The 15,776-nt window shown below is 47.7% G+C and overlaps 1 protein-coding gene across 3 annotated transcripts in view; it reads left to right on the top strand.

The window, feature by feature from the left end:
- The window catches only part of LOC126533847 (putative FERM domain-containing protein FRMD8P1), a 116,558-nt gene that overhangs the window by 76,134 nt on the left and 24,648 nt on the right, over positions 1 to 15,776 (top strand). For 2 of the 3 annotated variants that reach the window (XM_050181046.3, XM_055072443.2), the window contains 2 exons: positions 2,008 to 2,224; positions 10,522 to 11,010. In XM_050181046.3, the coding sequence (XP_050037003.1) occupies positions 2,008 to 2,224; positions 10,522 to 11,010 (706 nt within the window). The remainder of the gene's footprint in view (positions 1 to 2,007; positions 2,225 to 10,521; positions 11,011 to 15,776) is intronic. The other variant, XM_055072444.2, reaches the window with a different exon arrangement.

The following is a 15,776-nucleotide window of genomic DNA, read 5'->3' as shown; positions in this document are numbered from 1 at the left end:
CGCTTTCTTTCCTGATTCAGAAGTTCGCGGCCGCGATCGCCGGGTGCTATAAATAATTGCGTGTATACCGCTCGTTTTGCGGAGCCACTGTATCCTCTGGAGTCATTAAACGGTTGTCGCAAAAAGAAAGACGTCACGTGTGAATGGTAACGCGCCTGCCTGTATATACCTGTACACCGTCCGCGAGCAGTGGCTCGACAGATATGTCGGGTTCTCTCGCCGCCGAGCAAGACGAGATGCCGGGTTCGATTCCTGGCCTCGCAGCCACCGTGTTTCGATCGGGACGGAATGCGGAAGCGGTTTCGTGTTCCGAGGTTTCGGTACACGCATGCAGCTGGCGCTTACAGCTGGGCTTACACGGGTCGCGCTTGAATCTTAACGAGGTATCACGCCGTAAAGGAAAGATTACTTGACTTTTTTTTTTTTCAAGCATTGCGGATTTTAATGAAATGAGAGGCTCCAATGTAGTTGACACGAAATGAGAAGCATTGCGCTGATCGGTGCAGTACGAGACAGTTGTGCGAATACGCGAATAATTACGTAACTGTTTTGTAGCGAACGGCTATGTGGAGTTTATAATGAGCGTTTATATTTATGAGTAACGCAGAATGGTTTGCAACCACAACTTATAAAAGATTGGGAGCACACTAAAACCAAGTGGTACATACCTAGTGGCGTCGGTACACATAATTTTAGACTGCACTTTCAGCTTGATCTACACAGAAAAACTTCAGTGTAGGCTGCAGTATTCTCTCCGGGATCGGCCCAGGCAGACTGCGAAATGGGCTCCCCCGCCAGAAAGGAGAATGCGTCGCATTAAAATGTTGCCGCACATGCGTCTGCGAAATGACTGTATATATATACAATATTTTATGGCGACGTGCACATGTGGTTCGTATACTCTGGATATCCATATGTACTCTCCACATCGCTGTCATATAACCGTCATTTCCAAAGTAAGGGGGCAGAAAAGTGCGGTGATAAGTTGTGTATGTTCTATGCTATTCCTTCATCTTTCGTCCAATGTCCCGGCTTCCTCAGAGCTTCCTTATAATGTCCAGATGGATGATGTCCGAGTTTAGTGGCTGATGGTATAGCTATTTTTCATCCGTAACTTCGGTCTGTGTTCGAGCGCCAGCTAGAAAAGGAAGGCATGTGTTTAGAAACGTACAGCTTTTGCCGAAAGTTTCGGAGCCACCGCGCCAGCGACACAGACGCTGTTGACTTCTTTAGTTAGTCATGTCACGGGGGCCGCAGCACAAGGCCCGGAAGTCCGGTTTCCGTGACGGCCGCACAGCGGATTAGGAAAATTTGGCCAACGCTAGCTGCACGAAACGCTTGCGGCTCTATTGCAGATAGCTTATTAATCCCGTGAAAGGTGGCTATAAAAGAGTGCATGTTCCTTTTTTTTTTTTCTTTCTTGGAGCACTCAGAAGTCAACGCCACTTGGCAATCGAACCTCGAGGAGTCATTTGATTGAACGAGCGAGGACCTGTGTTATACTGGAAGTATCTCTATAATGCGCAACGTTTCGTTTATGCTACAGCTAAATTTGACGCTACAATTTCTGATTTAATCGCGCGAAACTTTACGGAAATTTAGTTGCGTCTTTGGCACATTGGAGCGAGTTCTGAATTATGGATTGTATAGCAAACCAATTACTAATCAATTGTTTTACTCAAGTAACATTTCATTGTTTTTGTAAAACCGTACTTTCCATGGCTAGAAATAAAGGTGGACAAGCTCTTTTTTCGTGTGTGTATGTGAACTGTGTTTGGGCGTTACAGGTAGGTGTGAACTTTGCATGCTGAACTTGAGACGGAAAGTGTACAAACGTATGCCCGCGCACTTCGCACGTAGTCTGCGCTCTGTAGCTTGCCCTGCCTCTTTTAACGCTTCTGAGCCTGCATGGCGCGGCTGTGCACGTGCTTGCGCATTCACAATTCCGCGACCTCCGAATTTGATCCACGCTGCCTTTTTTCTGGTGTTTCCCCCTCCCCATCTCAGAGGCGGGCCCGTCTGGTCTCGATGCGCGATCTGGTTCCCGAGGACAGCAGCGGAAGCAGTAGCAGCGACGAAGAAGAGAGCAGCAGTATGATGAAGCACCACCAACAGCAGCAGCAGCAGCCCGACCACCAGGGCCCCTGCGAGAACTACATGACGCACAACTGCGTCACCATCATTCCCGTCGAGTACCCGCGCTCGGACAGCTCGCCGCTCTCAGGTAGGCGCACACGTGTGTATATATGGCGCCGCCTGCTCGAGATGCATGCATTCCTCTCGTGCAAAGGCTGCTGTGTGGTGCATCAGCGCCCGAACCCTAAAAAGACAAAAAAGAAATGTTAGCTGATATACTGACGCGCTTACGTGGCTGTTCAGTGGATGCAAGTTTGCGAAACATCCTGGCTGCGCGTGCACCGGCCTTCCCAGCGGTGTGGCCACCTTTCTGTTGGAGCAAGATCGAACTCCTTTCTGTCTCTATTTCCTCGAAGCTTTCCCGTTGAACTTGGAAACGGGACTCGGCCATCTTTCTTGTATAGGTACAGTCGGTGTCACACTTGTGTAGAGCGCGGGAGCGGCGGCCTCCGCGGCGCCCCGCGAGCCAGCGCTAGCTGCTGGGCACGTTTGGGCCCAGAAACTGCCGTTAGATGTCGGTGGCTGGCTTCTGTGAGTAGAGTTACTGTATATGCTACCATGGGTAGCATATGCTATCAAAGGTAGCATATACAGTAACTCTACCTGGAAGGGGCCCCGGAGGCCGCCGTTCCCGCGCTCTACACAAGGATGACCCCGACTGTACTTGTTAAGTCAGCGCTAGCGGCCGTTTTCCGAAGAGGAACCCGAGCAGCCTATATTCTATGCTGATAAGTCGGAGATACTTCAAACTCGGTGCTTACGCTTGGATGTCTGGGAAGGTTCGTTATAGCGTATGTGCTCCGTTACCAGATATTGACAGAAGCATTCGACGGTCGGCAAGCATTCTGCTAGATGTATACGTCACTGGATAGCGGGTACAGCAAGCCACCCCCTTAGTTGGGCAGTTTGCGCGATTCATGTGCCTTGTGGAAGTTACACCTTATGAAAAAACCCCGCAGGGGCGTCTGCGTCAGCAGGCGTTTGGTGTGTGGCGACACCACGGACCCGAGCACACGAGGGTTGGACCCTCCCGCGTGTAGCCGTGCGCGGCTTAGCCGTGTCCGGGGAAAGGGGGATCCTGGGGGTTGAGCCGATGCCGGGTGTTTGGACCTTTAAGGCCCCCCGGCGGAGGCAACACACCTCTTTGGCCTCTGCTTCACGTAGACGGCACCCCCGGACTGACCCACCCGGGGGAAATCGGCAGTCGCCTTTTCCTGTCCTCCTCTCCACTCTTCGTCTTTCTCTCTCGTCTTTTTCATCTTTCCTGTCTTCTCATCATTTCTCCTCACTTCCTAGTTTCCCGGCGGCAAGGGTTAACCTTGTGTAGCTAGCCAGCCTTGGTTATGCTGTATTTGGTTATAGCAGCGATGTACGGCTGGCGTTGGCAGGGTTTCCCTTGCAGGAACTTCTGTCACGTCCCCCTGTAGGGCTCCATGGTGGGTGGTCGGCATCGCGGCCGAAAACCCAACATTACTTATGGAACACGCTTTTCCTAAGCTACCTGATCGCCCTCAGAAACGAGGGCGCACCGAAGAAGTTTTTCAGTTTTTCGGACGACAAGTCCACAATTTTCCTCGTTTCCATGTCATCCACGCAGAAAAACCAGCTAAACAAGTACGAACAATCTCCCCGTTCCTTGTATCAAAGTCTCTTACCGAAGTTTTTGGCCCAGGATATAAGGTGTCGAGGATGGCTAGCGGTGACCTCCTCTTGGAGCTCCGCGACCAGAAGCAATTTGAGAAGCTGCCACAGCTAGTATCATTTGGGGAGACCCAAGTAGTAGTAACCCCGCACCGCACAATGAATACCTCCCGCGGCGTTGTCTCGGACGATGATTTGCTGGAGCTCACTGAGGCCGAGCTCTTGGAAGGTTTCAGTGAACAAAATGTTATAAATGTCAAAAGAATTAAGATGAGGCGAGATGGTAAAGAACTTGCGACCAAACACCTAATACTGACATTCAATTCAAGTGTCCTGCCCGAGTCAATCGAGGCCGGGTACATCAAGCTCCGTGTAAGACCGTACGTGCCAAATCCCCTCCGATGTTTCAAGTGCCAGCGTTTTGGCCACAGTTCGCAGAGCTGCCGAGGCCGCCAAACTTGTGCAAAATGCAGCGCGCATGAACACTCCTCTGAAGCCTGTGAGAATTCTTTCCACTGTGTAAATTGTGATGGCGAGCATGCCGCATACTCGCGGTCATGCCCGTCTTGGAAGAAAGAAAAAGAAATAGTAACAATCAAAGTAAAAGAGAATATCTCATTCAAGGAGGCACGCAGGCGGGTAACATACCTTCCTAAGGCCAGCTTTGCCGAAGTGGCGCGTCAGGGGGCAGCGTCACAACGGCCTCCGGCGGCTGTCCGACCCACAAGCCGTGAGTCGGCAGTTACGCCATCTGTCCCTGCGGCGGTTGCAGCTAGCGCTGCTCCGTCTACCCAGCAGACGGGGCCACCGACACCGAAGGTGGGCGCAGCCGAGGCTGCCCCCGCCTCCGAGGCCCCTTCCAGCGCTGGCAACGGCCAGCGCAGCCAAATCCCCCTGGGAGCCCCATCGACCTCCGGGCTGGTGGGCGCAGGGGTCTTGCCCTCCAAGGCGGGACTCCCTCTGAAAACTTCCCGCTCGCAAGAGCACGTGTCCGGCGCCTCACAAGAGGCAATGGACACCACACCTATCCTCAAGGCGCACCAGGCGCCTAAGGAGCGTCGAGAATCACTCGAACGCTTCAAAAAGAACAAAACACCTATTACAGGGCCTCGAAAGGGCTCTGTAATATAAGGCATCTTTCCGTTTCCGTACACACAGCACTAATTTACATTAAATATGGATACACAAATCATACAATGGAACGTCAGAGGTCTCCTTAGAAACCTTGATGATTTGCAAGAACTAATCCACAAATATAATCCAAAAGTGCTGTGTTTACAGGAAACACACTTAAAATCTAAAAACACAAACTTTCTCCGAACGTATGTTACGTTTCGCAAGGATCGCGATGATGCCGTCGCATCATCGGGTGGTGTTGCGATTCTTACTCATAGAAGTATTGCGTGTCAACCTCTACAGCTACAAACGCCCCTTGAAGCAGTGGCGGTTCGAGTTGTCCTACTAAACAAACTCATCACCATTTGCTCCCTTTACATACCCCCGCATTACCAACTGAACAAACATGAATTTCACTCCTTGATCGATCAATTGCCAGAACCTTATGCTCTTCTTGGCGATTTCAATGCGCACAGCTCCCTGTGGGGCGACTCTCGTATAGATGCGCGAGGTCGCCTTGTTGAGCAGTTCCTTTTTTCTTCTGGAGCGTGCCTTCTCAATAAGAAAGAACCCACATATTACTCTCTTGCAAACCGATCCTTTTCGTCAATAGATCTTAGTATAGTCTCCCCGTCTGTACAGCCTGAACTTGAATGGGAAGTTACCGACAACCCTTACGGTAGCGACCACTTCCCTATACTGCTAAGATCATATAAAGAAAACGAATATCCACCATACGCTCCTAGGTGGAAGATTGAGACAGCTGATTGGGAGAAATTTCGATCTCTAACTAGTATCTCATGGGCTGACCTGTCTTCGTTAGGAATTGACGCTGCAGTCGAGTTTTTTACAGCATTCATATTAGATGTCGCATTTAAATGCATATCAGAAGTAAAAGGCTTGGCCTGCAAACGACGTGTCCCATGGTGGAACGACGATTGTAGGATCGCTCGTAAAAAACAGAACAGGGCGTGGGGGTTGCTACGCGCTTCTCCCACTGCAGAGAATCTAGTCAACTTTAAAAAAGTAAAATCCGAAGGCAGGCGAACCCGCCGACAGGCCAGACGAGAAAGCTGGCAGATGTTTCTATCGAGCATTAACTCGTTCAGGGATGAGGCGAAAGCCTGGAACAGGGTCAATAGGATAAGAGGGCGACAAGCACATGCACTCCCTTTGGTAAACACAGAAGGCGATACCCTACAAGATCAGGCGGACTCACTTGGGGAGCACTTTGAGAGCGTGTCAAGTGCCAACCATTACTCGCAATCCTTTCTCAAATATAAACAAATAGAAGAATGTAAGCCACTCATGAGAAAATGTCAACAGAATGAACCATACAACTGTCCTTTTAGCATTGCCGAGTTGAGAGCTGCCTTGAGTGCATGCAAGAGCTCTGCACCGGGATCTGACAGGATCATGTATGAAATGATCAAAAACTTACATAAAGACACCCAAGTTACACTAGTCACACTTTTCAACACCATTTGGGCTGCGGGATACCTCCCGACTGCATGGAAAGAAGCTATAGTGATCCCGGTTTTGAAACAAGGCAAAGATCCTTCCTCAGTGGCAAGTTACCGCCCGATAGCCCTGACAAGTTGCCTTTGTAAGGTATTTGAAAAAATGATCAATCGCCGCCTCGTGCATCTCCTAGAGTCCAGGAAAATGCTTGACCCATTTCAGTGTGGTTTTCGGGAAGGGCGATCTACAACCGATCATCTTGTGCGCATCGAAGCGAGCATTCGCGATGCATTCGTGCACAAGCAATCTTTCTTATCTGTATTTCTGGATATGGAAAAAGCGTACGACACAACCTGGCGGTACGGAATCCTGCGCGATCTTTCCGCGCTAGGTATCCGCGGCAATATGTTAAATATTATAGAGAGCTACCTAGAGAACCGTACATTTCGAGTGAAAATAGGTCCTGCACTGTCGCGTACATTCATACAGGAAACTGGGGTACCCCAGGGTGGCGTACTCAGCTGCACGCTCTTTGTCGTCAAAATGAACACGCTTCGTGCATCCTTACCAACAGCTATTTTCTACTCCGTCTACGTAGACGATATACAGATAGGATTCAAATCCTGCAATCTCACTGTCTGCGAGAGACAGGTACAGCATGGTTTGAACAAGGTGTCACAGTGGGCAGATAAAAACGGATTTAAAATCAATCCTCAAAAGAGTTCTTGTGTGCTGTTCACAAGGAAGAGAGGCCTAGTTCCGGATCCTTGCTTACAAATGTGTGGACAACAGATACCAGTAAACAAAGAGCACAAATTTCTAGGTGTCATACTTGACTACAAACTCACTTTCGTCCCCCACATTAAACATCTTAAAGAAAAGTGTCTAAAAACAATGAACATAATCAAACTTCTATCCCAGACTACGTGGGGTAGTGACAGAAAGTGCTTAATGAACCTCTATAAAAGCCTCATTCGATCCCGACTAGACTATGGTGCCGTGATTTATCACTCTGCCGCCCCAAGTGCGCTAAAAATGCTAGACCCTATTCACCATCTAGGTATCCGTTTAGCCACGGGCGCTTTCAGGACAAGTCCTGTTGAAAGTTTATACGCCGAATCGAACGAGTGGTCACTTCATCTCCAGAGAACATACATCAGCCAAACATATTTTCTGAAAGTCCACTCTAATCCTCAGCATCCGTGTTATACTACCGTTAATGATTTGACATATGCTACACTCTTTCAAAATCGTCCCTCCGTAAGACAGCCTTTCTCGCTGCGTGTGAGGGACCTTAGTCATGAAATGCATGTCCCACTCCTCGAGCTCTGCCTAATGCCTCCAGCCAAGCTGCTACCTCCTTGGGAGTGGCAGCTGATACAATGCGACACATCTTTCGTTCAAGTTACAAAGCACGCTTCAGACATTGAAATCCAAATGCATTTCCGGGAACTCCAACACAAACACTCCTGCACGGAGTTCTACACAGACGCATCGAAGTCGCACGACGGGGTGTCCTATGCAGCCGTCGGTCCATGCTTCTCGGAATCCGGCGTACTGCATCCGGAAACTAGTATCTTTACGGCTGAAGCCTACGCAATATTATCGACCGTGAAGCATATAAGGAAATCAAAACTCAAAAGATCAGTTATATATACAGACTCCCTAAGTGTCGTAAAGTCTTTGATATCGTTCTGTAAGCACAAAAATCCTGTTATAATTGAACTCTATTCCGTGTTATGTAAGGCATATGTATCTAACCAGCATGTGATTATTTGCTGGCTGCCTGGCCATAGGGGCATCCAGGGTAACGTTCTAGTGGACCAGATGGCCACATCAATTCCATTGAATGCAGTTAATCCTACTGCTTCAGTCCCTGTCACAGACCTGAACCCTCTGTTAAGAAGGAAACTACGAAACCACTGGCAACGCATGTGGGACGAAGAAATAAATAATAAACTGCATGTAATAAAGCCACAATTAGGTTTCTGGCCTCCTGTAACAAAATCCCGCCGGACAGATGTCCTCTTCTGCCGTCTAAGAATAGGACACACTTTTGGAACACATAACTTTTTACTCACGGGAAACGAGCCTCCAACCTGTGGTAGATGCGAGGAGAGGCTTACCGTCCTCCACGTCCTCCTGGAGTGTCGGAAAGCCGAATCTGAAAGAAAGAAACATTTTCCCTTAGCATACCGGCAGCACATTCCCCTTCACCCATTAATGTTACTCGGCCCAGAACCGCTATTTGACACCAATGCAGTCCTAAGTTATCTGAAAGATGTTGTATTGCATGTTGTTAGCCCCACATGTTCGTAGCGTCTCCTCTCTTCAGAGGATGGCGCTGTGATAATTCTTTCGTATAGCACGTGCCTCTAGGCCCTTGTGTTTCAAGGGCTCCGGCGAGGCAACAGTGCTCCAGCTACTTTTACCATCTCATATATTTTCAATTTTATGTCATTCTTTTACGATGGATTTTAATGTTCATAGTATTCGTCATTAGTCATCGCCATAATTTTATATCACGTAGATTTTATGCACTTTACAGCAACTATTTTTAGGCCACTTTACAGCCAAGTCACATCTCCATAATACATCGCCAACATCACCACTTGTCATGGCGCTCTTTGGCCACACCTGGCCCTTGCGCCATTAAACACCACATATCATCATCACCTTATGAAAAAAAAAACGGACAGGGAAATCAAGAAAAGCGTACGTAGGGGAAATTAACTGTTAAAGCTTTATTGAAATGTATAAATAATCGGGTAAAGAGAGATGAAAGCCGGCGGAAAGATAATTTTGCAAGATGTGCAAGATTCGCCCTTGGAGTGTTGGCCAGCGCCATTCAAGGCCATGGCGGCTGATTGGAACATCCTTGCTGTCCTCTTAGGATCCTGCTTACTTGTTTAAGCCCGATAAATGTATATTCGCTCTGCCATGAGCGGATTATGGCCGGTAGAGTATACGGCGCCTCGATAGCCGCGTCTCAGCCTAGTTTGGAGCAATTGGTATACGTACGGCTGACGCAACTGCCCGTCCGTCCGCGCTCGCCGTTATTGGAGCTTTACGTGCTTCCTCTGCACGTACGAACGTAAAAACAAAAAAAAAAACGAAGGACCGCGGCGGCTCCCGCAGTGACAATTAAGAATCATACGAGCCTGCGCCATTTTTCTGGCGATTGCGCTGTCACGGTGTCCCGCTGGCGTTCGCGTAGAGCACTTCGCGATCGGCCCACTTCGAAGTAGGTGTGTGGGCAGCGCACCTCGTAGGGACGCCGTCGCGATGTGCGTGCGTGTGTGTGCGTGTGTGTGTGTGTGTGTGTGTGTGTGTGTGTGTGTGTGTGTGTGTGTGTGTGTGTGTGTGTGTGTTTGTTTGTGTGTGTGTGTGTGTGTATGCGTGTGTTTGCGTCGTTCACTTGGCGCTAATGGTCGCCGCTCGTGCGCAGTCCGCGACCATCGGCCATTATTCGGTCGCTCGTTATGCGAGCCCTTGCTTCTTCTCTTCGTGGGCCAAGTAGCCGAGCGATTGTCAACCCTCTTCGTGCTGTGCTGTTAACCTGGCGTGCGCGAACGTACCCCAGTTCCATATAGCGTCGCCAAAGAAAAAAGCGAGCAGAGCTGGTGGGCGGTGTGTCGCTTCACGAAGAGGCGTGCTCTGGCACCCTTGCGCTACGAAAAGTAGTCCCCCGCTTCGGAGGCTGTTCGTCCGGTTAGAAGCTCCGAGATGCTGGAATGCGAAAACCGGCAGGGATGAGCGTCCCTGAGCAACATCAGCTAATGGCATACTGAGAAGGCCACGCGAAACTTTTCGAACGCGTCGGCATATGCCTGGTATTCCGCTTCGCCGCACGGTGTCAGTGAGCGGTCCCGATTCGTCGACCGAGGAGGTTACGGTTTCGTGGGGAAAACTGAACGAGCGTGCAAAAAATGTAAACGAAGCAGTTCGGGGACGTGAGTTTACCCGTACCCTTGATGTGGCGCCTCGGGGCCGGCGTGACTTTTCTCGCGCCAAAAAAAATCTCGCTCGTCACACGCCGGTATGAGTGGCTATTGAACCGCAAAGCGCGTGCGAACGCTGGGACGCGCGTGACTGTTCGTGCGTGTCCCGTACGCTCCGCCGTGCTGCATTTCTTTTCCCCCGCTCGCGCGCTGCGCGCACACACAGCTTGCACCCTTCGCGGGGGACCGGCGGCGGTGGGCGGTGGCGGCGACAAGCGGGGTGACTATGCCACGCTGGACCACCGCCACGGCCACCACCACCACCACCACCACAGCGCGCCGTCGCCGTACGCGGTGTCCGTGCCGGCGCTCGCCACCACCACCACCACGCGGCGCCAGCTGCCGACGCCGACGCACCACCACAGCCACCACAACCAGTACCACCAGCACCCGGCCGCCGGCGCCAGCCACCACCACTTGCACCAGCACCACAACCACGTTCGCCCGCAGCAGTGTTACCAGTTGCCCCCGCTCGGCACGGTGGGCCACGGTCACGACGATGCGCCAGGCTGGCGAATCCTACCCACGCCGGCGGCCCGAGACCACCTGGTGCCCCCGCCGGCTCCGGCGCCGACCCCGAACTTGGCTCCGCCGCTGGCTCCGGCCCCCCAGCAGCGGCCGGTGACGCCGCCTCCCGCACCGGTGCCTCCGCCAAGTAATTGCCTCCTCAGTCACGTGACCGAGCAAACCTGCTTTTGATGGCATGCCACTGCACTAGCTCGGAACACTGCAAAGCTGTTGTATGACCTTTTCACGGCAGGAGGCACAGATTCATATTTTATTACGCCACTCCCATGCAAGGATGCGCACGTACCCGCTCCCATTGCCTTATCTTGGAACAATTGGTGCGCATTGGCCTCAATCTAGCATTGTAGGGCCCAGGGCTGGGCAAAGGTACTTTGCAGTTGTATCATGGTACAACACAAGATACTTGGGCAACAAGTACTTGAAGTACGTATACAAGATACTACTGCAGTTATTGTATCCGATACAATACTTCCCATTTGCATCTTAAGATACTTCGATACATTCGCAGATGTCTTATTATTGATCTATGTAATTTAGCAGCAAACACATACACACAAAAATGTTTTGCCGGACATTTCTTAACTCCAGCCAACCTTGTTTCATTTGAATGAACTCTCTCTTAGTATCTCAAAATTTTTGTGTTTCTTGCTCAAGATACATTTTCAATCCAAAGCAGTTAATTCGGGCTGCTTTAGCTGCTTAACATGAAAGTTCTTTATATGCTGCGCTGTCAGTGGTTTGTGCTTGTCACTTTTGTAATTGATGGGAATCGCTGCTCTGCTTGTCAGACAGCCAGCTGGTTGCCATGTAATTACAAGAACATCCGTAAGACACCTCTGCACGATGCGACAAGTACTTCTGTGGTGTTTTACCTTATCCGTAAATGTATTACCATTTACGCAATACGGGATCACTGGACAGGTGTACAACGCTGGTAGCGACGTCTTTTTTTTTATGCATTGTGTATACAGAAAGCACATAAAGCTGCAGTGATCTTTCATATTCTACTTACCTGCTGGCATAATGCATTCGTTAGCAACATACTCATTAACATGCAATCCTTTTAAAATTTTTATTCTACGAGAAACTTTATGCAGCCCAAAAATGTTTCGTACGTATTGTAGTGTCACAAAGCATTGCAGGATACCACCGCTAATTCACACTACTGCCACTTATAGCACCCATTACCTGGTGATTTGTAATAGTAAGAAATTTAAGGGTGAGCTAAAATATATACATATATATATATATAGAAGTAAAATAGAAAGACTGCTCCGTATCACACAATCACAGTTAACACGTAGAAACATAATACGTGCGGCACCACTAATAGCTATGACATTTAAACATGAAGTATTGTCAACTTACCTGTTTAGGTCAGACAATAGGAAATTCAGTGCCTGTAGAAATTCAGGTGGCTTAGTGGCAGCAATATCAGCTTAAGAAGCAGAGTTCAGCCAACATATATAGTTTCACACAGTGATGTTGCAATATCAGTACCTTGTATGTCAAGATACACAATACATTCTTTCATGTATCATAAATACAGATACGTATCTTGCCAGACGTATCATGATACTGACACAAGGTACCCAAGGAGTATCTAAGGTAGTATCTAAGATACCTGTATCTTCTATACTGCCCAGCAATGGTGTAGGGTCCATCCAGGTTTGTGTGAAAAGGTCTACAGCTGTGCATGGTTTCTCTGGTTTCTCAAGAAAAAAAAAAGTGAGCAGGAACTGTATCCAGGATTGAGCTCTCTATATTAGCCGGTACGTATTCCTTGCTCTAGCCACTGCAGGAATACGCACACTTCATGGGCTCAGATATTTTACAAAAGTTGTATGTTTAATGCTGCTACACTTCCTGTTTCGTTTTCATGTCTGTGTTGGTGTTCTGAATACAAAAGAATCTGAAGCAATATTGATGTTGGAGTTCTTTGTGCTTTTTATTATGAGTAGCGTACATTTTGTCTTAATTATTGTGTTCTTGTCTCAGTTTGGTACACGAAAATGTAACAGCACACTGTGCTGTAAGTAAATTGTGTCATGGTACATTCTATCTACAAATGACCAAATAAGGAAAACACCAGATCCTATGTAGCAGCGGAGTCTCTGGGAACAGTGTTAAGCAATTGCAATATTTTAAATTTAGTCAGGTTATTACCAAGCACTATACTACTATGTATTCTGGCTCTTGTTTTAACAAAAATGAAAATAACGATCGAGCTCTTCCATCTTTTATATAGCCTCTGAAGCTCAATGTTGGTGCACATCAGTACAGTGGTTTGCATTGTGCGCTATTGGTTTCACAGAGAACCACAGTTCCCTTCAGGAACCATCCTCATCTTGATTAGTATTGCACATTTAATGCAATGGCATTAAGCTAGAAAGGGAAAGTTTTAATGCCACCACACCTTACAATTTAAGATCGTGAGCTTGGCTGAGTGTTGCAGATGCCGCACTGAATTTGCTGGATGGCTCGAAATTTTGTCCCACTTATCTTTAAGTGACATATTCACTGGCCAATGTTCATTTATATTGTTACCTAAGGCAGAACAAATAACGTGGTGTTTATTTTAAATTGACCCTTCACATTGTTTTATTTACCTGATCTGTATGAAATGCAAGTTCACAAAAAGATGTTGTTGAAGCTAGGATATTGTTTTACAGTCACAGTTCTGTACCCCCAAGCATGCTTGCATGTTCACCCCTTCTCTGTGATTGCACTGCCATTAACCTGCCACATTCTGTATGACTAGTTCTTGCTGCGTTACTTGAGAATGTATTTAGCTTTTGCATTCAGGATTCATGCAGTATCAACATGCGTGCAATCTTCATTTATAGAAAATGTTGCATTAACAAGAACAGGTGCTTTTGATAGATCTTCTCACTAATCTGCTTACTGCTTTTCACTCCTAATTACATGCATAAGTGTCATTTCACCGTACATTTCCTTTAAAACATTCTTTGGATGCAGTACGCTTGCCTGCTTCATCCATAATAAGCCAGAATCACATGTTGACTGCGGTGACAGCAAAGGTGTTCTCAGTTCTCAGTGAAAGCAGCGGATGTGCAATCTGTTGCAACAAAGGTGAAAGTGCTCTGAATTTTGTCTCCCCTCTGGAGGCAGGCATTTCACTCTCGGGAGTAAGATGGCATCACCGTTACCTTCACTAAGGAAATTGCTTTTTTGTTCTGGCGTTGACGTGGATGACGTGTGCCTCTGTTTTTGGTGCAACATTGTGGCAGATGACTTCGATTGCTTGGTTCCACATAATTGAACGTGGATGGCAGAGGCAAGTACTGCATCCAAACGTGGCACTAGTGCTAAATGAAAAAAATGATGACTCTGGCTCGACATTTGATGTGAAATGAGTTGGCAGCTTAGCTGAAAGAGTCGTTCGTACAGGGCTCCCGAATACATATAGTACACTCCACCTCTCCAGTTCCGTGCAGTGCACTGAAAGCTATGGGTTACATCAGCCAATGAGAAAAGACCCTGGAGAAGGGCTACACCACTGTGCATCTCTGATCGTTCTCCACAGGATGTCAGCTGAATGGAAGCATTGCGGAAGAGTTAGTTGAGTGCAGTGGGCGAGCACTTCTCTAGAAGACACAGCAAATCTTTACTGATTGGCTGACTCAAGCCCTTGCCTTCAGTGCACCGCACAAAGTTGGTGAGGTAGAATATAGATGCAGCATTCAGTGCATGTGCCCACACATACACGCATGTTGTTGTTATTGCATGTTTTAGTTAAGCTTGCTGTACTGATTTTCTTTTTAATAACTGCTGCTCTAGTTTTGTATGTGAACCATTTGCAGGTTGAAACTTCCTTGGTTATTGCTGGATATCAGTATTGGCTGTCTTGTAACAAACTTTTTTGCAGTCCATGCATCTCGTGTCTGCTTTTGGAACCTGTTTGCTGTGTGTGTAATGTTGTTTAATGCACTTGTTTTTAACAAATCTACACATTGTGTTCTGTTCATTGCGGGCACCATTTTACCTCTAATAATTTGTTGCTTCCTGCCGTGTCATTACTGGCTGAAGGTGGAGATCTGTGATATTTCGAAAGAATTGTGTGGTTTTTTTTTCTTAAATAGCCTTCCTCTTTATGACCAATGTGCTTGCTTTTGCATGATGCATTGTTTTAGTGCACAGTTTTCTTTAACTCATCACTATCAAGTTCTTGAGTTTTACCTGTACACAACCTTCGCTGTATGGCAATCCTCAAGTGAGGTCTTGCGCTTATGAGAGCATGTGTTTTCTTTTGTTTTCGTTTTTTTTCCCTTGCATGATCCTGCATTACAGTTATATGCAGTGCATGGACCCCTGCACCTGACGAGCTTTTGTTTTGCTTTGATTGGCAATAAAGCTGGTGCGATATGAAACTGTGTTGCTGGTTTCTTTTTCTTTTTCCCCCCGAGAAATAAGTCTGGCCATTTAATTGGGAAGGTATTGTGATACACATTTGCTGTGCAAATTTCAGTATAGTAGTCAGCTCCTTTGATTCCCCAGATAGATGGCCTCATAAGCTGTTTAATATATGACCATGGTCCAGTGTGACTTCCTGTCTGATTCAGACAGCAAGAGAAAAGGGCTACTCTACATCCGTACTAATTGGAAGCACCGATACTCTTTGCATTTCTTTGTCCCTTTTGGAGTGTTCATACACTTAGTGCAGAACCAAACTTGTTTGAAGTAGTTAAGCGCGAATGCTAGTACGGAATGTTTGCTTAGACAAAGCTGTCCCAGATGCCAAAGCTAAGCAAATTCACTATTGTCTAGGAAAACTGACAGTCTCTGGCTGTCGTTATACAACTTCCCATAATTAAATTAAGATTATCATAATTTGTTCTCACTCTATTCAAGAACCCTGGGGGTCTGCAACCG

This window comes from Dermacentor andersoni, chromosome 7, assembly GCF_023375885.2.
Source record: "Dermacentor andersoni chromosome 7, qqDerAnde1_hic_scaffold, whole genome shotgun sequence".
Taxonomy (NCBI): domain Eukaryota; kingdom Metazoa; phylum Arthropoda; class Arachnida; order Ixodida; family Ixodidae; genus Dermacentor; species Dermacentor andersoni.
Note: the sequence above shows the minus strand (reverse complement) of the source record. Positions and strands in the feature narration are given on the sequence as shown.